The following is a 25607-nucleotide window of genomic DNA, read 5'->3' on the forward strand; positions in this document are numbered from 1 at the left end:
TATTGTTATTATACTTTAATGACTTTACAAAACGATGGTTAAATTTGTTGATGAAATTTTGATTCAAGGGTTCATCTCATTGTTGATGAATAATTTTCGGGAGTTGTGTGCACATGTGCATTTATCATAAATCTCCCAACCAATCGCTTTGCTCTGTTTGGTCGTGAGATAATTTATATGAAAGTTTGAAGCAATATAATGTAATATGTATAATGTGGCAAACTACAATATTGCATGATATTATATAAATTGATAAAAAAAATTTTGATTTAGGACAATGTATATTCTGTAAGTCAAATTAATATACAATGTCATTATAGAAAATAGTAGGATGTAATATGATGTAACGAAATATAACACAATAAAATATATTATATTATGTTGCTAATTTTAGTTGTCCCAAGCTTGCACAAAATAATCTCAGCAACTGTGATAAATTAACAAAAAGTGTTTCCTCATCAAATACACAGTTTCCAGATTACAAAAATAGGCAATTTTTAATTTTGTATGTGACAGCTAGTAATCTCGAATTATCTGTTATATATTGGTTGCTTGTTCTCTAATATGATACAGACGTTTACTATAACAACTAGTCTCAAAACATGAAAAGAACAGCTCACACATTTTCTAATGCTAAAGCATTCATGTTTACCTACCTTCTTACTGTCTTATTCTTTATAACACTCTCAATCCTCCACTTTATATCCCTCAGGTTTGCTAATAGAAACACCGAAGAGCGTGTTTGCTGTCTCCTAAAGACAGACAATTTTACAGATTTTACTTTTTGTAATTTACCATAAACAACTATTCCATTGCCACAGGCTTCAGTGTGTACACGCTCATGAAGTTCGAGACAGCGTATTTAAATGAATTTATCATTTAGCAAAAGTATGCTTGCACTGTGAAAGGATGTGATTCGCTTGCCCATTTTAGTGTCACGCTATTTTCAATCTAGCTAGCAATCATTGTTTGTTTACATTAATCATGTTCTAGCATTTTCAAGTACTCCGTGGCCAAGCATAAGTATTCAGTAGTATTACGTATTCTTAGGGATTCATAACTGTGTCTGGCTTATGGCCTGAAGATGTCAATATAACAGGCTCATTAGCTTTTCGATGACAGATAATGTTGTCTGACTGCAGAGCAGCAAATGGCATCATTTGTTGTTCTTCTAGGCCCTGCTCATTGTGGCTATCACTAATGTTACATGCAACGAAGTTTTTGTCATGTTTTTCATCTTCGTAGCATGTAAAGGATTCAAAGCGTCAAATCTTCAAGGCTTCGAAGCGATTCAAACCTCCATTTCAAGGGGGGCGGTATTTTTGAAAACATCGTAGCAACAACGAAGTACTGCTTATCATGTAAACATCGATATTCGTATTATTACACAAATCTTTGCGATCGGAGGTTGGATTTTCATAGTTTTCATTAGTGACGTCTTTACAGAATTTTTGTTTTTAATGCATGTGTTTTAAAAATATTATCTTCAAAATAAAAAAGATTACCTTTGAAATTTAAAGAAAACTTCATACACGCTTTGACCTTAGACGTATTTTAGGAGTGCCAGCTGCAATATAAATTATACACCACGCTGTAGATAAAAGCGCAACAGACTAGTATAGAAAACGCGCAGTTGTCCGACATTTTCTTCGTAGCACGTAAACTCATCAGCTACAAATAATTGCGAGTGGTGTGACCACTCCTGTGTATCATGTAAATTCATCCTCCTTATTCCTACGATCAAAACCACAACTTCGAAGCTCAAAAATTCGTAGCATGTAACACTAGTGCTTGAGACAAGACTATAAGGTCTGACTGCGAACGAACACACTTACTGACTATGAGGTCTGACTGTGACCACGCTTACTGACTATGAGGTCTGACTGTGAACACACTTACTGACTATGAGGTCTGACTGTGACCACGCTTACTGACTATGAGGTCTGACTGTGAACACACTTACTGACTATGTGGTCTGACTGTAAGCATACTTATTATGTATTTGAAGGAGTTTATTGTTGTATCTAATAACTTCTTTACAGTTTAGAGAATTTCAAAGTACTGATCAAATGTGATGTTTCAGTTCAGTCTTTTAATTTGTCCAGATTAGTTTTAGTGTTATTCCTGCTGCAAGTAAATTAAAGGGTTTTCGGCTAGCTGCTTTATTAAAACGCAAGTAGTCCTCGAATAGTTGGTTTATAAAGATTGTCACATACTGTCATAAACCTTTGCTCATTTAGAAGTACTATTGGTGGGTCTACTATAAAAGTACTATTAGTGGGGTCTACTAATATTCACCACTGGCTGAAACTGGCATTGAACAGTTCCTTGCTCTTCCTACCTCTATGAATAAAGATCAGTAACTCGACCAGTGAAATGATTGGTTAAGGTTCAGCACTTGCTTTATGCTATTACTTCACTCAATAACTTGATCAACTTGACTACTCAATCTTGTTAACTGTATTTCTAACATAAAGTTAGGAGTTTTATCCTAAAAATCATACGAATGCTTATTCTAGACATTTCTAAATTAAGCTTTGACCCAGGTTGGCAATACATTCGAATCTGAAGTATAAACTTTTTTGTTGCCATTGAGTACACTTTTTAGTGTCTACCGAGAAATCAGCAAGTATTTATTTAAAAGGTTAAACTGTAATTGAGTAACTTTTTGAAATGTCTAGACCATTGTTAAACTTTTTAAACCTATGTGAGTGTTTTCTTTCTTGCTCTTTCTCTCTCTCGCCCTCTCTCAAACCCATCTAAATAAGTAAACACCCATATTAGCTGCCCCTACAACTTCAGTTATCGACGCATACTGGTTGTTAATTTAGGGAAAATATAAAATTAGTTCATTGATAGATAAGGAAACTGCATTATTCATTTGTGAAAAAGCACAAAATAATGAGATCACATTTTCAAATAATGAACATTGGCGAGTGTCTACCATTCGTGACTGACTACATATTTCAACATGATTTTTTATGAAAAACATGATCAATTTATACTAATCTTGTTCTTCTGCTTCATACAACAACCACCTCTTTTGGGCAATTCTTACCATAGTGCCTGAGAGTGCAGCAGTTTTGTGATTGATCCACTTTTCAAGCAAACTTTCACTAGTTTGAATCCGGTGCTATGTAACTGTTTTCCAACTCCTGTTTCAGGCTAACGAAGCGCTTATGATAGTAGGAATATATTAACTAATTTATTAGCAGCACTTTGAAGTCGTGTACTCATGTTAGAGCATGACTCTAAATATTTATTTATTGTTAGTTGCCGTAGCTACTTCAAGATGACATATAACTTGTTTCAACTTGTGACATGAGATTGATACTGTAAAACATTGCTCTATGGTAAAAGAAAAACATTAAAATGTAGTGTCGACCAACTCTATACATGCATGTCTATGACAAGATGTTGCCTTATTATAAAATGAAAATATTTAAATTAGGTGTCAATGCCCATGTCTATGTTTATGACAGTTATAACTACCAATTTGGAAGCATACTACAAGAAAGTTTCTTGATCTGTCGGTTGTGTGGGTCGGGGACGAGAAGGAAAACAGCGTCTGCATAGTTTCAGTTTCGTCACTAAACAAATCCCAACAAGAATGGCTATGAATACGAGAGGAGGTATGACTGTGACCTCTATTGGAACTGTTCGCTTCATTGTCTCATTCATGTTGGCAAACTTTTTTAGTTTTCATGCAAGACTAAAGTCTTCTTTCTGTACTGTACAGCTTCTGAAAAAGGAGAAAACATTATCCAGATTTCAATCTCTTCAGTTGATTTTGTTGTCTGACTTACAATATCAGCTACATGAATATCACTCATAATACTGGACTTACCACAGTCTGGTGACAATTTCTCCACCGCCTTCCTCTGATTGTCTCAGTTTACAAAAAAGCCCCATTTAAATAGAAGCTTGTAAAAGTGCCCCGATTTAAAAGCCCCCTTCAATGTATTCCTATATAAAGCTACAGGATTAGTGAAAGCTTTTTAAATGCCTGCTGGAGAGAATTGATACAGCTCTCTAGGGCTACAAACTTCTGAGGGAAGTGCACCAACCAGCCTCATTCTTATTAGGGTTTGACAGGATGTCGTGCTAACAAATAGTAACTCTCAACTACAGTTAGAATTTTTAAGTTAATGCAGCTTTCTTTAGATCACTGTAAAGGGGGGAGAGTGGTGCATGAAGTTCCCATTGACAAGAATTATACATGTATTGTCTTTAAATAGGATTAGATTTCTAATGTTTGCAAGTTGGGAGCCAATTTGAAAGCTCTAATAAATACATGTACTTTAGGAGCTGTTGGACTACAACATTACTTTTGAGTGTTTGTCAGTGTGTCAACTAGGGTTGAGATGCATTAGAAATACACTGCTTCGTTGCAGTAATTTTGCAGTGCTTTACAACTTTCTGCTGTGCAATAGACATTTACTGCAGCTGCATTTCAACTGGTAATTTCCCACTGCGATCTACTGCACATTTATTTCCATGATGTATTACCTGAAACCCAGTATTTCATGCATACTGTGAATATGTATTCTTCAAAACTTTAAACTGCATAAATCCTGCAACTATGCATTAGTATGAAGTTGATACTGGGAATAAAATGACACTGGTAATTTTTGAAGAACGTGTACTGCGTTTTACGAAATTATCAGATGCTCTGTTTAGCAAGCTTATGAACTCGCACTCTGACTCCCATCCGGATAAGAGTCAGGCATATATCATTATATATGCCTGACTGTATATATATATATATAATATATATATATATATATATATATATATATATATATATATATATATATATATATATATATATATATATATACAGATATATATATATATAGATATATATATATATACAGATATATATATATATATATATAGATATATATATATATATATATCTATCATATATCAATATATCATCATTCCGATCGATGAAATAAAAATAATATTGAAACCATAATAGATTTCTTTTTTAACCATATGCACCATTTGTTTACTTATTTATACTTTAGTTAGAGCAGCATTCGCATCCTGCAAATGCTTTGTAGCTGAGTCGTAGTCAACTCAAAGTTAAAGAAAGCTATGAATTCTCTTAACGATGAACTGATGCAAAATTTTAGCAGATTTATGAGAAAGTATTAATATGTTCCTACCATTTGCAATTATTTTTCATGTTTGAGATGATCTGACTGCCAAACCGTTTAAAGATTAAAATCGATAAAACTTGATCTCGATTAAGTTCACTATATTCATACCGCATTATACATTTAGCCCATCAAGAATTTTATTCTATTTACATCCCTCGCACAATATATCCAACCCAATTCTCAAATTCCTGTCTAAATCTCCCGCAATCTTCTTCTCGTGCAGGCCATCGCAGGGTGGATTACCAATAGGCCATTTTTCGTTGGAATAAACTCCCTAAGGCTATTCAAGGCATAGAGAAGGTGACCAGTTTCAAGAGAGCATTTAGGTTGCATCTTTTAACAGGTGAATAAACTTAAATACCCATAAAGATTTGACCTTGATTACACGATGACGACAAACCCAATGTCACGACTAGCTGTGCTTTTGAGTATTATAGGCTTCATCACTCTTCCAGCTTTTTTTCTTTTGCTTAACTAATTTTGTTGGTGAAAATAAATCACAAATCAAATCAATCGCCATTAAAACGCTCAGATAAAGTGAAAGTGTGATGATGACACCTATAATCGCAAAGGAACCAACAGAATAGAGACAGGTTATGCTTAAACTTAAATGCAATAGCCGGTATCAACTATAATAGTAGCGATAGAAACTAGTGACTTTAAGGCAAGTGTTTTTCTTCTGAGTTTTTACCCACAATCAAGTTTTATCAATTTTAATCTTAAACCAGCCTGACAGTCAGACCACCTCAAACATAAAAATCAATCACAAATGATAGACAAATACAGATAATTTCTGATAGAATCTACCAAAATTTTGTTTATGTTCATCTGTAACTTTCTTGTGGCCATTAAACTAGTTTATGTATGACCTCTTGAACTGTCAAGGTCGAACTCTGGCTATGGACTGGATACACAGTATGCATGTCTGTGTCTATGATAGTGAGACCAACAAATTGACAGTTAAGCAGTAAAGCCGAATCTGTTGCTTGAGTAGGAGAGATGAGAAATACCAATGAGAATCTATGTGTGTATCCACATAGATTCTTCTATGCTCAGCAGTTTACTAATAAGATTTTTAGTATTTAGTGGGCCTCAGTCTATAATAGACTTATAATGTGGCAGTGCGCGTGTACAGCCATTCATCTCCCTAAAGTACTCTCTGAGGGAGACACTTGTTATGTTGATTAAGGCTCCCCAGATTACCTATATTATTTATATCGCATATTTATGGTTTATTTATTATTTAATTTTGTTTATTCAATTACGTTTATTTGCTGGCAATTGTATTTAAAAGAAGTTAGTTTACAAAAACCATTCAGGATAGACAACCTTATTCAAAGTCATATTGTAGGACAGTCTATAATTAGAGCAATTATTATTTTAATTAATCTGTAATAAAACAAATATAATAATAATAATCATTTGATAGGCTTGCATTTTATCTTAATGTAATATTGTCGTCAAGTTATGCGGCTATCTAGTTAGCCAACTAAAAATTCGATGCTTTCAGAAGCACATTATTCGCATCAGTATTTTTTTTTTGAAGTTTCGATGAGCTTTGAGCCTAATGCATGTAATAACAATCGATCTTACAGCAGGTTATTGGGCACTGTTACCTCCTCCCTCAATTTTAGTACAATTTTCTAAGGAACTGCATTTCACTGTCTATCACTACAGACCATAGTTTAGGAGCTTAATATTGTTTGAATTTATATTTTAATTTTATAAAACTTACCTATTTTAAGATGACGAAAACATGCATAGATTTGTAATTTTAGCAACAGTAAAAATTTGAAACCATTTTTTAATCCTTTTCTATATATTGCGTAGGCAGCAGCAAAGATGCACAGCTGTAAGCAACTAATTGGCTTATTTTCCCAAGGGCAGACAATTCTGAGATTGACATAAAAAAATGTCACAACTTTTTTGCACAAATGCGATGTCACTTTTTTTGTAATAACTGTATTACAACAGCTCTTATTATCTTTTTTGGTAAATGACCAGAATTTATGTATAAATTGCACAACCAAATAACATGGTATTGCATCGCTCCAACTACATTAGCATGTATATAAATACAGTCAAACATGGATAACTCACCCATGGATAGCTCGAACACATGATTAACTCGAACGGTTTCTTTGGTCCGTTCCCACGTAATGATAAATTGCTATAGATAACTCGAACTCAACACTGTTAACTACTCAAACTGTTTTTTGCCCAACGGCTACCGAAACGGTTGTTATCGCTTTAGAAAAAAATCACTTTATTCCAAGCCATAGAGGTAAACTTCAACTTTTCGTAATTCATAAGCGTCGTTATTACCACCATCGGCAAAATATTTTTGTCAACGACTTTTCTAAAGGTTTGGTGAAATTTGATTTATACCAAACATCCGCTTAGCGATCGCCCTTCGGAAGCAAGGTAAAGTGAGGTAATCTTTGCATAAACTTCAAGAAAAATCGGCAAAATTGATCGTGGGTAAAACGCTCAAAAGAAAAAGATGTCTTTTCTTTTGAGCATTTCAACAGTGATCAAGTTTTGCCAATGTCAATCTAAAAAACGTCCTGGCAATAAAATCACCTCAAACAACAAACCAATCTCAAGTGATAGAAAAATCTCTAATAAATAAATACATGGACTTGTGACAGTGCTCTGATAACTTGAATGCTCTGATAATTCGAACACTTTCGCTCGGTCCCGTGAAATTCGATTTATCCGTTTTTGACTGTAGTTAGATGATAGGGTCCAACTAATGACATTATTGTCTGCCATAAATACAAGGAATAGCGGTGTGTGAGTAACCCTTGAAGAGCAAGTATGATGTCTACTTAGCTCGCTGCAAGCAGAGGCTGTGTGTGTTTGTTAAAGATATTTTTGCACAAACAATGGCTCTGTGATCTTGTCCCCGAGTCCAGTGACAAGGAAACCTTGACGGCTGGATACATGCCCAGTTTAAGGTTAGACTTCATTTCTGTCATCACCAGTAGCTTTTTTTTAAAGAATTGAATTCCAACCTGTTGTTTGCAGGTCAAGCGTTTTAGACCACTAGGCCAAATAATAGCAGATCACAATGTATGCTGCTGATTTCATGCCCCTCAATGCTGCCGACACCGTAGAGTGACAGCTGTACAGTTCTATTCTGCGTAACTCTTCATTGATACTCTTGGCTTGTTGTCTAGATTATAGTTCAACTAAACTATTTTTTTTAAACTTCTCAAAAAAGCAACATCATTATATTTGATGAAGCTAAAAAATACATCCACTAAATTATATGAACTTCATATTGATACATGAATCCAAATCCAATTTTTACTATAATAAGAGCCTAGTCTGTCATCTGTCTGAACTCTTACTAAGAGCATTAGGAAAAACATTGCCTCACACCAAAATTAAACTCCTATATTCAGATTGCAAGCCAAGCGTACTGTAATAGGAAAAATATGCTTAGCATACCATTGTTATTTATTGTGCTACAAATTTGTCTCTAATATATCTTTAGTTAGCTATTTCACTGTCTATATATTTTTTTCCAGTTATTATTCTCTTGCTAGCATATAAATCTTATTACAAGGTCTATGTGTAACACACTACATGTTTGAACTTTGAACTGAGCAACCCGGTTCTGCTGTGTGAACTTATAAACTTTAACAATGGTTTTGTACAACTCACAACTAAAAGAATGTGATTCAATAGTCTGTCAATTAACCCTGGCTTTATTCATATCAACATTTCAGAGTCATTTCGTCCAGTTATAGTTAAAATATCCATACATTACATATCACTGATCTTCCGCAGTATAAAAGAAGTTAACATTTATCTTTCCAAAACACAATATATATATTTTATAAAATCAGCTAAATACTCGATTTAAATTTTACACATCTCCTTCTGGTGCTTTCCATCTGAAGATTTAATAACTTGGTATCAACACAAAACAACTTACTTGAGTGTATGCAAACTCTGTGTGCTCCTCTTTCAGTCTTGTTAACACGCTGGAAACGACTCTTGAGCCTTAGCACAAGTTGGTCTTTTTATATTAAAAGTAACGGATGTTTTTCTAGACTTGTGTAAGCCAGATTAGGACCTATTACTTCGGCCGCAAGCCGATTATTTCTGACGTAGGTACCAGTTCTGATCGGACACAAGTTGCCTCCAAACCCGGATTTATGCAGCAAATTTAATCAGCTCTGATCCGCAAAAATCCTGCGCAACTCCGTTTTTAGCGATTTCTAAAGCAGCTTAGGCGGTCAAATGACCGACCAAGACCGTTTAGCAATCTACTTTTCTGACCACAAGAAGAGCTTGCCCCTTGGTCACATAGATACAATATCTATGTGTCTAAATAGCATGAACCTCATTTTTCATACTGTTTAGTGAGTGCATTTCAATATTGTACCAAGTTATGTATATGGGTCTCATGCATTGTTAGTTAACCTAACAATGATGATCATATATTGATAGATACCTCTGTCTCTATGAGCTCTGTAGATCACTGTCAGTATGCCTATCAGTGACCTAAAGACCCATAGAGCTTATAGTACTACTACTGCACTGTTTGCTGACATTTCCACATTTAAGAATAATTATACACCTAGCTATTACACATGATGATCTTTCTTGTCACCCTGACCTGCCACGACACTAGTAAAATTTATTATTAAATAATTAAAAATGATTAGTGCTATTGTCAACTATAGCATCTTAAAAATCTTTAATAATTCGTAAACGTGATGTTTACTTTTATAATGAGATACACCCGACATCCTGAGTTTATTAATAATGCTAATAACAGCCATGATGTACTCAGGGTCTCGTGATAACATCAAAACAGTTTCTATGACGACTTACTATTCCATGGAGGAACATGACTGGCTGCAACAAAATTCACATTACAGGTATTTGGTATTAAAAGGTTCACCATGTCCGGTGCAAAAATTTAGGTTAGGTGCAAAATAGGTGCAAAATTTCTTAAAAGGGTTTGTCAAGATTGTATCAGTTTTCATCAGCAAACTAATATGAAGATTACGGAAGAGCCCGATTCTCCTTATCCAGTTGGGAATATTTTCATTCAAAATGGATGAGCAGCATAAATCACCACTCTTAACGCTGAATGGATTCTAAAGACTTCTAGTGGTATATTTTATAACTTTTGCAAAAGCACATAATCAAATTTGATATTCAAGTTTATCATATACTTCCAGATACAGAGCGATTGAACACCTGAACAGGCATTTCAGTAAAGATTATCTAAGTTTATTGTATAAAACGCATATCTATGTATGTATGCTATGCAATATCTATAATATAAAAACATTATATAACATAAAATCTAAATATTTGTTATATTTAGTACATACTATCTAAGTAATCTATTTTATGGTTTTCTACAGAATATTTACTGCGCAAAGAGAGCACATTTGGTGAGAAAACCTGAACAAATTAAACAAATAGTAATGAACGCGATGAGAATAATAAAGGAAATAAAAATGATGGAGCTAGCGAATAACGCTTAACGCTTATTCAAAGTCGAATATACTTAGGTCGTCCTTTAATGCATCTCTTTCGACAGAGTCCACAGCAGATTCTACCATCCTCACAGTCATCGTCAGCAGTACAGCTGCTGAGGTTTCTACGTCGCTTGCTACACTTATGTCCGTCCGCCAATGTTGTAAGTCGACTGGGACAACTACAAGTATAGATAAATAAACGGCCATTAACACCTGCCATTTCATTAACATCAGCTGCCTTTCAATATACGACAGCAACTAGACATCTCTTTGTATACAGGTAAGTACTGACTCTTTCTAGACAGGCTTAGACAATTTCAAGCACAGATGCACTTGTCAGATAATTTCATTAGACACAGGGGTGGGATAACTCCAAAGGTTAGCTACACAGTAGACGCTCCTACAATGTAATAATCTATTCTATGAATGTTTGCCTTATAAGGAGTTTTTGTTATAAAAACAGTAAAACAAATGTAAACTGCCTTATCTATTTCAAGATCTCTCCAAACTCACCTCTTTGGCCATACAAAAAGAAAAGGCTAGAGTTGACTTTTTAATTTGTGAACTGTACCGTAACTAGTATTATGGTTTGTATCAACAACTTTTCTCCCTTTTCTTAGTCATGTCACTTCTTTTATGCTCAATGATTCCGGTAATTTTACAATAAGTAAGTTAATGATATCAAGTACCAAACTTCCAGGAACATTTTAGAAAAAATGTGAACAACTTACGATCGACTAATCACTCTCCTTTTGATAAGTGGTTTGGTGCATTGTCGCTGACAGCTGCCGCAACACTTCTCATCCCCAGGACAGGAGTTGTCACCCTCACACTCTGTGACGCAAGGTCTAGGCAGACTTTGCTGTCTTTCTTTTGGACATCTGCCATGCTTGATACTAGTCACGGCAGCAGCACATCTCCTCACACAGCTCCCACAGCATTTCTCATTGTTAGCGCAGTCATTATCTGTTGAACACTCTTCTTTGCAGATTTCTGGTAGCCCTGTCGGTGCTGGGCATTCTCCTGGGTGGTCTCCGCCTACTGGAAAAAGACAAAATAGCTAGATTTGCTATCAGACACATTTACAATAATTATAGATTATTATGCCTTTCATAGCAGTAGACTATTTGTATTTTTATGCATTTTTTGTAAAACAATACAAAAGTTTTTTATGAGTAATTTTGCATGTCAATTCTTTACTCAAAACATCTAAAGTTCGGCGTTCAGTGTGGGGAAAAATAGGAATGCAGCTTTCCAATCCTAAAGAAGTTTGCTTATAAAGTAACATTCCGGTCCTGTATTATTTATCAGCCCTATATTGATCTATAAACATAATTACAGTAACTCATTGCTACTTTGTGGATCGCTTGTCTTGGTTACAATACTTCGTAGTTCAAAACTGCTAGTGAAAATAATACAAAAAAGTGGTTTAAAAATCATTGAAATACAACTTCCTTCTCACAACGATCCAAATTAATCACAAGTACGAATATACATACCAGATGAAATACAAACTATGCCCGTACTACGTAAGTGCAGAGAATGCACTTACATAGTACAGGTGTAGTTTGGACTTCATCTGATATGTATATTTGCACTTTAAATTATTGGGTTTGTTGTGAGTAGGAAGTCACATGTTTATAAATGTGTTTCATGTAAGCTATTTATATATTTTAATTTTTTTAAACAAATTTCTGTTGTAAATGAAATTCTCTAGTTCAAAATGCTAGAACTGAAATTGAAATATAAACTGAAGGTCAATCAAGATAATTTCAATATACAAATTATAGGAAATATAAATACAAAATATATTATTATATATATAATATAAATTCCTATATAAATATTATATAGGAAATAAATACAATATGTTTAGAAAGCAGCTAAGGCGTTCTAGTGGTAAAACTTGAGTCATATACATATACTTTAAATATTAGTTTCTATTTTGCAGATGGGGGGGGGCACCAGCCGCCATTAACCATGAAAAGGGAGAGAATACTGTACACATTATTGTATACATTTAGGCATGTACAGTAGAGCCTGGGTTACGAGGTCCCTGTTTTACGATCTTTCTCGCCTTACGATGTTAACACAATCTTTTTTGTCATCCAACTGTTACGGCACCTTTTTTGCGGTATGGTATTATTGTGCATGATAGTCAGAACTAGAGAGGCACTTGCTTGGTTGCTGTCTATACAAGAACTGTATTATGTCCATATATCCAAGGCATACAATGTGCCATAAAACTTGATGAGACAATAATGCAACCAAGGTAAATAGGCTGACTAAACATAATGACCAACATAATGGTTTTCTCCGCATGCTAATGAAAACATACAATGTGTGGGAACTAAGACACTACAATCCTTTCCTTCTTTGGAAAATAAACCCGGTAAATGTAATAGCATTTAATTTCACTCAACTGGCTAATTTAAATTTTGATATACAGCATTGAAAAAAACCATTCACCATAAATGTCAAGTAAGCATCAGCTAAATCTAATTGCGGCACACCTAAGCTAAAATATGAAGATATAAATGTATAACTGTGTTTATAAGCACTACTACTACATGAGCCTCAGTGTGATACAGGATTGCCAAACCTAAGAGGTGGAGCCCTTGACCTTTGAACCAGTGGTTGGGTTTGAGTGCACTTCCCAGCAAACCCACCCCCATGGGATTCAGACTGGCCAGACTGGGCGCAGTTGTGATCGTTAGATTCTACACATCGCTTCGCAAAAGACACATTTCGTCTCACTACACTACCACTTTCAGCATTCTCACATACAATTTCTGACCCTACCCTTCCTGTGACGTAGAACTTTTCATTACCAAAGTTTGCATCTAGTTTGCTTTGTTTTGGTTGTTTTAGATAGACACTGTCACCTACTGTGATTTGGTTTTCGACTGCCCCATTTTTTCCTTCCACATTGAGCTTAGATGACAACTTTTTCAATGCATCATTATCTGCTGCTTTATCGTGTAATGTCCTGTCAATGTCAGCACTAGTAGTCTGCACGGAAGGCAGCTTTGTTTTCATGTCTCTACCAAACAGCAGTGTATAAGGTGCAACACCTGTAGACGAGTGGGGTGTTGAGCGGTATGCCATGAGAAACTTTCGCAGCTCAACTGACATATCAAGGTTGTTCAATTTTGCAATTTTTAAAGTTTTCAGTAGTGTTCTATTGGTCCTTTCTATTTCACCGTTGGCCTGGGGCCACAGAGGTGTTGTAGACACCCACCGAATTCCACAGTCATGCATATACTTCTGCAAGACATCTGACACAAACTGTGGGCCATTGTCTGTTCTAAGGCTGTCAGGGAACCCGAACCTTGAAAATACTGTATCTAAGAACTCGATAACTTTGTCTGCAGTAGTGGATCTAAGGAATGCGCACTCAAAGTATTTGCTGTAGTAATCAATAACAGCAATCACTGACCTTCCATCAGGTAATGGGCCTAAGAGGTCACAGCTTAGCTGCTGCCATGGCTTGCTAGGAAACTTGCTCATTGACATAGGTTCTGGAGGATCTGGGGCGGACACTTTTACACAGTCCATGCATTTTCTGCAGAACTTTTCTGCCTCATAATCCATTTTAGGCCACCACAGTTTGGATCTCAGTCTTTGTTTTGACTTCACTATGCCTTGGTGGCCCTCATGAGCTAGTTCAACACACCTAGGTCTAAGGCTTAGCGGCACAACAATCTTGTTATTACGTAGTAGCACACCATCACACACACTCAGCTCTTCTTTGATACTCTGATAGGAGAGCGCACAACTCTTAAAATCACTCCGCTCAACAGCTCTAATAACTGACTGTATCTCTAGACAGTCCTTAGTCGCTGAGGCAATTTCACTCCATGTTAGAGCACATGGTACAGACTCCCTAGCGATTATGTTTATGTATTGTTCGGCTACAACTGAGGCTATGCTTTGCTTCCCCATGTACTCTGCATTGGTTGAGATACTCAGTCTAGACAGGGGGTCGGCAAGATTACATTTTCCTGGTTTGTGGACTACCTTATACCTAAATGACTGCAGCCTTAGTGCCCACCGCTCAATTCTAGGTGTTGGTTTACTCGATGCACTATTAAAAATAAAGTCAAGAGGCTTATGGTCAGTCACTAGCTCAAACTCAGTGCCTAACAAATACAGCATAAAATGTTCACATGCCCACACCAATGCTAAGGCCTCTTTCTCCGTTTGACTATATTTCCTTTCTACTGCAGAGAGGCTTCTATGACCGTAACTAACTATCCTCTCAGAGGCACCTTGTGTCTGAATAAGGATAGCACCGAGACCATAGGGACTTGCATCTGCTACAACTCGAGTAGCAGCTTGGGGGTCAAAGTGTGCTAATGTTTGTGCTTGTGACATTGCATTTTTGATGAGCTCAAATGCCTTTTGTTGTTCATTGGTCCATTTGAAGGCCTGGTCTTTGTGTGTTATGCGTCGTAGTGGTTCAGAAATTGTAGCAAGATTTGGCAAAAATCTGCCCACAAAATTTACCAAGCCAAGAAAACTCCTACAGTCTGTCACATTATCTGGTCGCCTAAAGTTGACTATAGACTCAACTTTACTAGGGTCTGCAGAGATACCTGCAGCTGAAACAATGAACCCTAGAAATCTAATAGAAGACATTCGAAAAGCACATTTCTTTCCATTCAGTGTCAGTCCTACTTGTTCTAACCTACAAAGCAGGCTGTGCAGTCGTCTATCATGCTCTTCAGCGCTAGACCCATATAGAATGATATCATCTGCTAAGTTTTGCACCCCTTCCAAACCTACCAGTGTCTGCCTTATTACATGCTGAAATATCTCAGGGCTAGCATTTGCACCTTGTATTAGACGTTTATATCTAAAAAGACCAAATGGAGTAATGAATGTTGTTATGTCACGTGAGTTAGGGTCAAGCTCAACTTGGTGGAAACCTTGATTGAGATCTAGCTTAGAAAACACTTTCGCACCCTCTAACCCAGCAAGCATTTCCTTAACAGTAGGGACAGGGTGTCTTTCACGAAGGATGGCCTTATTTGCCAGACGCATGTCAATGGTTTGCCTAATCTCACCAGAGTCTTTCATCACACATACAAGTGGGCTCACCCAAGAAGTACCCACCCCCTCCACTGGCTCAATGATGTCATTGGCTAACAAATTGTCTAAATTTTGTTTAACCTTTTCTCTATATCCGAAAGGTAACCTACGTACAGGCTGTGCTACAGGAGACACACTATGGTCTACATGAAACTTTACAGAAACATCCTTTAATTTCCCTACACCCTCAAAAACCTTGGGGAATCTATCTACTATATCTTTGTGACAACCACTAACAGCATATACAACATTTTCATTGATAGACAAAATACCTAAATCTCTAGCAGTTTCATAGCTCAATAAACACATGGTAGCATTGCTAAATACATATAGTTTTGTACTCACTACTCTACCATTAGCAGCACATGCAACATTAGTGTTTATTTCTCCCTTGAGGTCTAGCCTGGTGTTACTTCCATAAGCAAACAGTTCACGGCTAGTAGGAATCAGTGTTGCATCCTTGTGTATCCGATCGTATGTCTTAATGTCTATGATGTTGGCGCAAGCTCCTGAATCGATCAAAAATGTCACAGTCTTTCCGGCTACAGACAGTTGTACTTTTGGCATGCCACTTGAAACTCCAGCTATTTGTTGGCTACACTTTGTCGACGTTGATGCCTCACCAATTGTAAATAGTTGATTCTCCTGAAATTGAGTATTGCTACGTTCGGTTGGAGTTGTCTCCTCACTACCAACTGTACATACTTTCTGTGTTGATGAGCTGTTTGTACAGTATTTCGAGCCCGAGAAATGCCCTCGTCTTTTACAAGTGTTACAAGTTCTACCTCGAGCCTGACAGGATGGGTCACTTCCAATATGGCCTCTGCGGTTGCACCGGAAGCAGATGACATCTTTGTCTTTACCCTGTCGAGGCTGACGATTGGTTGTGTTACCAATCCTGTGTATACCATCAGATAGGACTTCGGTTTTGTCTTTACTCGCTGTGCCACTGCTACCATCAGCATACAACTCTGCCTCTACAGCCATCTTAAGCACTGTGTCTAAGTCAAACTGTTTATCATTAGGTATTCTAACAAGACATGAAGCAATGTGAGAATGGTTGATACCTCTTCGAAACTGTTCGACAAGGTTTTCGCTGAGATTTGTTTTAAAGTCACACCCTCTCGCTGCTTTTCTTAGCCTTACTACGTATTCATTTACCTTCTCATCTGGCCTCCTCTCCACTTGCCTAAACTTTTGGCGCTCTAATATAGGATTTGTAGAGCCTCCGTAATGATCTTTGAGAAGTTTTGTCAGTTCATCGAAAGCCATCTCACTAGGCATTCTTGGACTGCACAAGTCCCTCAGCACACCATACGTGCCTGCAGGTAGACCCGCGACCAACACATGCACTTTGTGTTCATCTTTAGTCTTGCTGACAATGAAATAACTGTTTAGCCTTTCTACATAACCATCCACCTCTCCCTCTGAAAATGCTGGAAGCCCTGCCATAGCCATGGTCAGTAAACGGTCTCTATCGCAGATCAGCGGTGTGTAATCCAATGGTTTAATCAAAGCGTTAGTTTAATCCTCGTCGCCAATATTGTGCATGATAGTCAGAACTAGAGAGGCACTTGCTTGGTTGCTGTCTATACAAGAACTGTATTATGTCCATATATCCAAGGCATACAATGTGCCATAAAACTTGATGAGACAATAATGCAACCAAGGTAAATAGGCTGACTAAACATAATGACCAACATAATGGTTTTCTCCGCATGCTAATGAAAACATACAATGTGTGGGAACTAAGACACTACAGGTATCAAGAAAAAATTTCCTAAAAATCAAATTTGGCAGTCGGTATGCTGAATACGTTGGGATAGCAAAAATGCTGATGTGATATCAGCAAAATTCCTTCCAAAATGTCTGAAAGAGACACAACGCTCGCTTTCCCTCTCAGCTCCGCATTCGTTGTGTTTCTTAAATACTTGATATTGCATGAGTAAAACGAAAATTGGTGAAAAAAGAAAAGAAAGTAAAAATTTGTTGTATATTTTAGTATTTAATATAATATTTACTGTAAAACTTTAATTCATTATGCGTATATAACTAGATATATAACTTTAATTTGTTAGACCCGAGTCCCAAGACCCTAATGACGTTGAAGGAAAAAGTAAGAATCATAATCATAAGCAGATCATAGCCAGTAAATACACTAAAGTTATTAGTTCAACATATAATTTTGTTACTAATTTCTAATAGGTACAGTTTGTATATAAAATTTTTTATGTTTTTAAAAAAGGGTGTTTGCATTCAATAATTATGAGTTTCTTCACCCCTCTATACAACATTTTCACTTTACAATGCCACCACCGCAATGAATAAATGTTGTATGATGGGAGTGCACTGTAGTCATAAAAAAATTGTTCATAAACAGTTAAAGCTAATTACAGAGAATTAAAATTAATCGTAGACGGAATTTTTAAACTTACTGCATTTGCATGTTTGGCAGCCTTCAGAAGTGATTTGGTATCCATTAGGACAGGGTGTACTGCAATGTGGGATAGGGCAAGGAGCTTCTACAACAGGATGTCATAGATGTTAGTAACCAACTAGAAAAAAATGTATTATATTCATATGGCAGCCTGCAGAGCTACTATTTTTTAGCCATTGCGAATTGTTTTTATGGTAAATAACACAAACTTCTATAAACCTCAGCTATACCCATAGCTGAGGTTAAAACTGACTTTACAGAGATTAACTACCCTTATGATGTTCAACATGACCAGCACTTGGGATTCAACTCAAACCTGGTGTTCACAAGTCAGCTAATTCAGACCGCTAGGTAATGGCTGCGTTTGTAAAGACTGATTACTATTTTTATGAAAATGTTTATTTTGCTCATAAAATCAAACACTAAAAATGTTTAGAACATTTTTAGCATGTATGTTTTGAATTTCAAAAATTCACCGACATTCTGTCTATTATCCATCAAAAAATACTCCAACTCGAAACATTGAGATTGATAGACTGACATTCTAACAACTGCGCCTACTGCAGCCACTTATTATGCTAAGAATATTTTGAAGATTTTCAATGTTTGATTTTATTTGCAAGTAATCAATATATTTTTTTCCAGGGGGCCCACTGCATGTCTATCTCATGTTTAAGCACTCTTTAGGTGGTAAACATCTTTAACTGCCAGTCACCATGGTGCTGTTCAACTGACTTTAGGAATGTTTACTTTAGGCTGTTAAACTAATCACCACAAACCAAACTCTTCTAGGTAATTATTTTGTGGTTAACGCAATAATTTTCTCACGGCAACAACAAGGTTATTACATCCACGATAACCTTGTTGCTGCTGAGAGAAAAGTACCATTCCTCCTCTCCAAGCAGGGACTACATATGTAATATACCCTCAAAAACAATATTCTCGATTAATATTTTAAATTAGTTTGTTACTATTATTTTAACTACTAATATAGTTTCATAGAAACATAAAAACCAAATAATGAGATTTTGTTAGACATTCATTAACAGCAAACTTTTATTTGCCAGAGTTGAGCAAAATTCAAAAAGATTTATTTAAAAAATTATTATATTTTATTGCATTATTTGTGCCAAATATTCATTTAGAAAGTTTTATGCAAAGTGTTTATTAAATTACTTATTTTTTCACCAAAAATATGGAAAACTTGTAATTTTTGGTTCCCATTTAAAAAAGATTTTGTGCAGACCTTTGTGAACAGGGTTTGAACAGAATTTTATTAGATTCTATCCAAAAGTATTGGTATTTCTATTGCTTTAGATATTTGAAGTGATTTGAATGCCAAGATTTTTCTAACTTGACAAAACTTGATAGCATTAAAACGCTCTAAGATTAGTGTGAAAGTGTGATTATGGCATCTAGAGTTGCAAAGAGACCGCCAGAGTAAAGTCGTGTAACGCTGCAACTTGAGCACAACAGCCGATATCAACTATAGCAATGATAGCAACAACAACGTCATTTCGGAAGTATTTTTCAACGAGCGTTTTAACAGAGATCAAGTTTAGTTGATTTTAATCCTGTAACATCCTGGCAGTCAGATCACATCAAACATCAAAAGCGATCACAAATAATACCGATACTTTAAAAAAAATCTACAAAAGTTCTGAATAAGTTCAACATTAATTGTTGTTTCGCATGCTAAACTGTTGTAAATTTTACAGAGGGAAGCATAATGCAGGAACAGAAGCTAAAGACTCACTACATCGACATGTCTGGCAGCCATATTTGTCTTTCATATAGCCAGTTGAACAATATCGACACTTCCTCTTCGGGCATTGGATAGTTTCTACAAGACATTGTATATGCTGAAAACTAAGACAGAACAATGCTGGTGTACACCAAGTGTATTTAACAGTACTTCACAGACCAACATTTAGGTAAATTATTGGGTTTTGCTGCGGGCAGATTGGTTTATGTTGTTAAGACAGATCCCCGTGACCAGGGCGGGTGCCTTATCATAACAGGAGACTCGGCCACCAGTGAGCCAACTTAAACCATAACTGTCACGAACAACTTTTATTGTATTTACTAGGTAAATCAGACACGCTGATTCCGATTTTGTACTCCAAATAAAGATTAGTCCACTAACCTTCAAAGTCATTTAGGCTTTTTTAAAGCGTTTCAATATCCGTTTCGAAAACAACACAATCGGCATTACAAGCTCCGCCCATAAATATGTGACGAAACCTAGCTTTTTCAGAAACGGAAGTTAGGAAAGTTTAGTCCGATTTAGAATAATAGAGATGGGTGTCTTAAAACCCATTATTATCTAAATCCAGCCTGTAAAATAATTTCAGTTTTTTATGAAAGGGATATAAACTATTTAAAATTGCTCGCAGCTTGTTACATGACGTTTAAATGGGCTGGACGCCGAGAAAAATGAGCTCAAAAAGCGCGGTTTTATCACGAGCTAGCGTTGTTATCGCGCTTTTTAAATATGCAATGCTAAATAGCTTATCTACCTTTCAGAAAAGACTGATATTATTTTTAAAGCTGGATTTAGATATTAATAAATTTTAAAACACCCGTCTCTATTATTCTAAATCGGTCTAAACATCTCTACGTAACTTCTGTTCCTAAAAAGCTAGGTTACGTCAAGTATTTATGGGCGGAGCTTGTTATGCCGATCGTGTTGTTTTCGAAACCGATATTAAAACGCTATAAAAAATCCTTTATTACTCTGAAAGTTAGTGGCCTAATCTTTATTTTGATTACAAAATCGGAATCAGCATGTCTGATTTACCTAGTAAATACGATAAAAGTTGTTCGTGGCAGTTATGGTTTAAAGAACAAAGGCAGCAATCGCTGGAGAAACTAGAAAAGGGGTAGAGCCTATTGCAAGAAGATCGATATACATGTAGGCCTATGTCTTAAGCCTGGTTTCTATATATGCCGCAAGCATCGGCGACAGCATCGCAGGGCTATCGGCAGTGAAATGTGAACCTACGCATCGAGTATCGCCGGTAGTCGCCGGCGGTCAATGCAAGCGTTCAGGTTCAACTTTTGCGAAGAGCCGCAGGCAAAACCTCCCTAAAATGTACTGCACAGGTGAAGGTCAGCATTTTTGAGACAGCATGGCTAGCGGTCATTTTTATGCGATCACTAGCGGCGCAGCTTTATGTGAACATTAGCTGCCAAGCCTCGCACCGCAAGTGTTTTGTTGCGTGAGATTACCGCCACGGTCTCGCATTCGATATGGGAACCAGGCTTAAGGAGTGGACTAACATAGTTAGTGCTGAGCTAGCGCAGGCTCTCTGCATGATTGTTCATTGTATGCACACACATTGGCTTCATGCATTTACATATATTGGTGATAAAATATAGCAATACTATTAAACTCCATATTTTTCTACAATATAGCGTTTAAAATTAGAATATTATAACCTTGTAACGTTATCATTTAATAAAACATAATGCGCAGAGAGTTTTCAATAATTTCCAAACTAAATCGATCAATGTCCATGTAGTGGTTTTAACTTAGGCCATGTTGTACCACTCAAATTATGTCTACCACTTCTTTGTTGATCACATTCCCAGGTAACATTCTTATTGAACAGCAGCTAAAATGTTTCTATGACATAAGTTGTGATTCTCTCAAAAATAGTTTGTAAACTTTAAAATGGCGATATCTCAAGTTTGAACAATTGTGACATTGATCATTCTTCCGTTGAGATTGAGATCTTCATATGCATTCTGGTAACTAAACACTCGGTGTGTTTATTTGCTTTGCTTATCTTGTGGAGAGTAAAAGACCAAGTCAAAACCTTTACAATGTATATAAAAACTAGCTGTATTACCTGACATGGTTTAGTGAAATAGCAATGTAATTTTAATGGCTGCATACAGCAAATTGATGACGACTTGTAAAATGTCTAAAAATATAAAAGTAGTAGCCTTTGAACCTGAAAAGATGAAATATGGCAGTTGACAGGATCAGTGTTTTCGTTTTACTCTAAATACGAACTTATGCAAATTTTAATAGTTTTTATCTGAAAGTATCAGTATTTTTCTGTAATTTGGGATTTTTTGTGATGCTGGAGGTGATCTGACTGCCAGGATGTTTCAAAATTAAAATCAACAACGCTTGATTGCGATTAAAATAATCAGAAGACAATAGGCTACATGCCAAAATAATGTTACTAGTGGCTATAGTTACTAGTTACACCATCTCCGTTCTGTCGGTCTCTTTGCAGACTGCGACTATAGGTGTCATAAAAGCTCTTTCGCTTAAACCTGAGCCTTTCAAGTCAGATCAAGTTCTGTTGATTTGAATCTTGAAACATCCTGACAGTCAGATCACATTAAACATCAGAAACAATTGCAAATAATAGAAAAATACCAATGCTTTCTGATAAAATCTACTAGAATTTGTGTAAGTTCATTTTTAAAAACTGAAAAAAACTATTAGCAGTTGCTAGATAGTATATACACAGAAAGAACAACTCCCAATTATGGTTGCATACAATAGCTGCTACATGTACCAAATTTGCTAACACACAGAGATGATAACTCTTAAGTGAATTTTTGTCAGCCAATGACCATGGCATAAGCATTGTAGCGCTAATATTTGAACATCCAAAAAAGCTTTCAGGCTAATTTCACTGAATGCTGCTGTTAAACACCCTTATGGTGCTGATGCATGGGAATATATGAACCCACTTGACCGTACAAGAGAATTGCACTTTGCAATCATTTTAGAAGAATGAAGTTTCAAAAAATGCTTAGAGTACAGGTGCTGTTATCGCTGTTGATTATATAATAAGTAGATGTATTCATAAATTAGCTTTAAGACAGTGCTCAAGACTAAAGCCCGGTTTGCATATAGATTGCGAGATGGCGGTAATCTTGCGCAGCAAAACACTTGCGACGCAGGCGGCTTCTGTTCACATAAAGCTTCATCGCTAATAATCGCATAAAAAATGTTCGCTCGCCATGCCATTTCCAAAATGCTGACCTTCACCTGTACAGTGCATTTCGAGAAGGTTTTGCCTGCAGCTCTTCGCGAAAATTGAACAGCACCGAACTCTTGCATCGACCGCCGGCAACTACTGGCGATACTGGGCGCGTAGGTTTACATTTCATCGCTGATGGCCCTGCAGTGCTGTCGCCTGTGCTTATGGCGTATACAAAAACCAAGCAGTTAATCATCAGTGAAACATTAAAACTGTGGAATATTACCATGTGGGATCATAAGAAAACTGAGCTTCTTTCAAGATAGTAACTAGTAAAGAGGAACTAGTAAACTTTTCATGAAGCGTTTTGTAAATTAAGACGCTATAAATTAAAGAAAGGCTGGTTTTGTTAGACGAAGATTCTTTAATTTTATACCTGAGAAAAAGACAAAGATTTAATAGAAAAAATATTATATTTAATAATTACGAAAAAGTAACTTATTGTCAACTGCTATAATAGCTACATGAATATAATATAGCCGACACCTCTGCATAGCACAAATTAGTTTATGTTGATATGCTAATGGTGCGTTTACACTGGCCGATTTTGTCACCGATTTTGTCGTGCACAGACCAATTTGATGAGTCGGTGTCGGTGTCGGTAGGTGTGAACAGAAAAATCGGTGTCGGCACCGATCTGAAAGTCGGTGTCGGAGCTACCCAGCAGTGCCCGGTTGCACCGACAAATCGGACGCTCATCAGCCAATCAGAAGCTAGGAGCCTCTGGTTAAATGAGCCTAGGCTTTAATGACAGTGCTAAGTTTATGAAACGAAAGGGCTAGGTTTAATGAGAGGCTAGAAGACTGTCATTAAACTTTCCCTCGTTCTCTTTTTAATAGTGAACCAGCATGGCTAGGAACGATGTGAACGCGAAAGTACCAAAAAATCAAGTTTTTTTCTTTAATTTAAATTAATTAAAAGTGAATAGCCAGTTGTACGACTACTACTAGTTCTACTACTAGTACTACTGTAATTACAACTGTAAAGAAATTTGCCGGCCCTTACTTGGCACGATTTAGATTATGTCATACTGAAATAAATTGCGTGTGATTTCATTCAATGTTTTATTAGCGAAGGAAATTCACTAGCTGAGGAGCGTATGGCCATTTGCTCTGTCTACTAAGTGAGCGTTGCTCCCTTATATACAATAAAATTGCCCGTTCCGGCTAACGGGACCGAGTGAGAACACCGGCTAGCAATGTTTAAATGGCCAATAATTAGGCCCGCTAGTGCGTTGATATGACAACATAAACGATGACAATTGATAGCATAACGAGTAACAAGGCCAACAATAAAAAGGCAATAAAGAGAGAATAAAAAGGACAACTCATATAATAAAATATTTACAGACATATAAAATATATACAAACAAATAATTACAAGAAGTGTAAAGTGTTGGCCCAGCGTCCATCACACTACTACTACCACAAATATACATTCACCATTCAATCTTCTTCATTATTCATTTTATTTATTGTAATTACTCGGACGAAAGAACTGTACGTACAGTTCTTTGCTCGGATTTTCATTGCCTCATCATTCATTCATTGCTTGGCATTCAGTAGTTGCTTCTAGCAGTAGTAGTAGGAGCAGTAGTAGTAGTGTAGTACTAGTATATAATCTTCCACATCAAGCGCGTTGATTTTTATGTGTACTCGTCTTCGCGTGGTCGGGTGAAGGTCAGAACGGCGAAACGCTGTGATTGGCTGTTGGTACCGACAAAAATCGTTTGATCGTTGCAATGTAAAGTGGGAGTCGGTGTCGGCACCCATACGTGAAATGTCGGAGGTACCTGTCTGAGTCGGGGTATTGGCACCTAATCGGAGTCGGTGTCGGCCAGTGTAAACGCACCATAACAGTCCAGCAGCGCAAAATAAATATGTTGGGTAGATTACGTAACTTATTAGAGTAACAATTCTGAACACTGTAAAACCTTCCAAGTAGGTTCAGGAAAAATATTCAACTTTACTCTGATGGCATGACTCCTAAACGACGAATAAGAATTTTGGGATGTTCAGTAACCAATAGTTAGACAGGCACTATTTGCTAGTGATAATAATAGGTAAGAAAGAAAACTGACATGTAGACATGGGCAAAGTTGTATACAGTCAAGCATGGATAACTCGCCCTCGGATAGCTCGAACACATAGTTAACTCGAACGGTTTTGTTTGGTCTGTTTCCACGTAATGATAAATTGCTTTAAATAACTCGACCTCAACTTTGTTAACTCAAACAGTTTTTTGCCCAACGGCTACTGAAACGGTTGTTATCGCTTTAGAAAATCACTTTATTTCAAGCCATAGAAATAAACCTCAACTTTTAGTAGTTTATATAGGCGTCATTATTACCATCATCGGCAAAATATTTTTGTCAACGACTTTTCTAAGG

At 36.4% G+C, this 25607-nt stretch overlaps 1 protein-coding gene across 2 annotated transcripts in view; it reads right to left on the reverse strand.

Moving 5' to 3' along the window:
- Positions 1 to 10408: 10408 nt before the first annotated feature.
- LOC137405417 (WAP four-disulfide core domain protein 3-like) overlaps positions 10409 to 25607 on the reverse strand; it is a 75604-nt gene continuing 60405 nt past the window's right edge. For both annotated transcript variants that reach the window (XM_068091672.1, XM_068091671.1), the window contains exons 3-6: positions 19966 to 20052; positions 18208 to 18294; positions 11410 to 11719; positions 10409 to 10857 (exon numbers count right to left, since the gene is read on the reverse strand). In XM_068091672.1, coding sequence (XP_067947773.1) covers positions 10692 to 10857; positions 11410 to 11719; positions 18208 to 18294; positions 19966 to 20052 — 650 coding nt within the window. In that variant the 3' untranslated portion in view covers positions 10409 to 10691. The remainder of the gene's footprint in view (positions 10858 to 11409; positions 11720 to 18207; positions 18295 to 19965; positions 20053 to 25607) is intronic.

Source organism: Watersipora subatra, chromosome 9 (assembly GCF_963576615.1).
Source record: "Watersipora subatra chromosome 9, tzWatSuba1.1, whole genome shotgun sequence".
NCBI lineage: Eukaryota > Metazoa > Bryozoa > Gymnolaemata > Cheilostomatida > Watersiporidae > Watersipora > Watersipora subatra.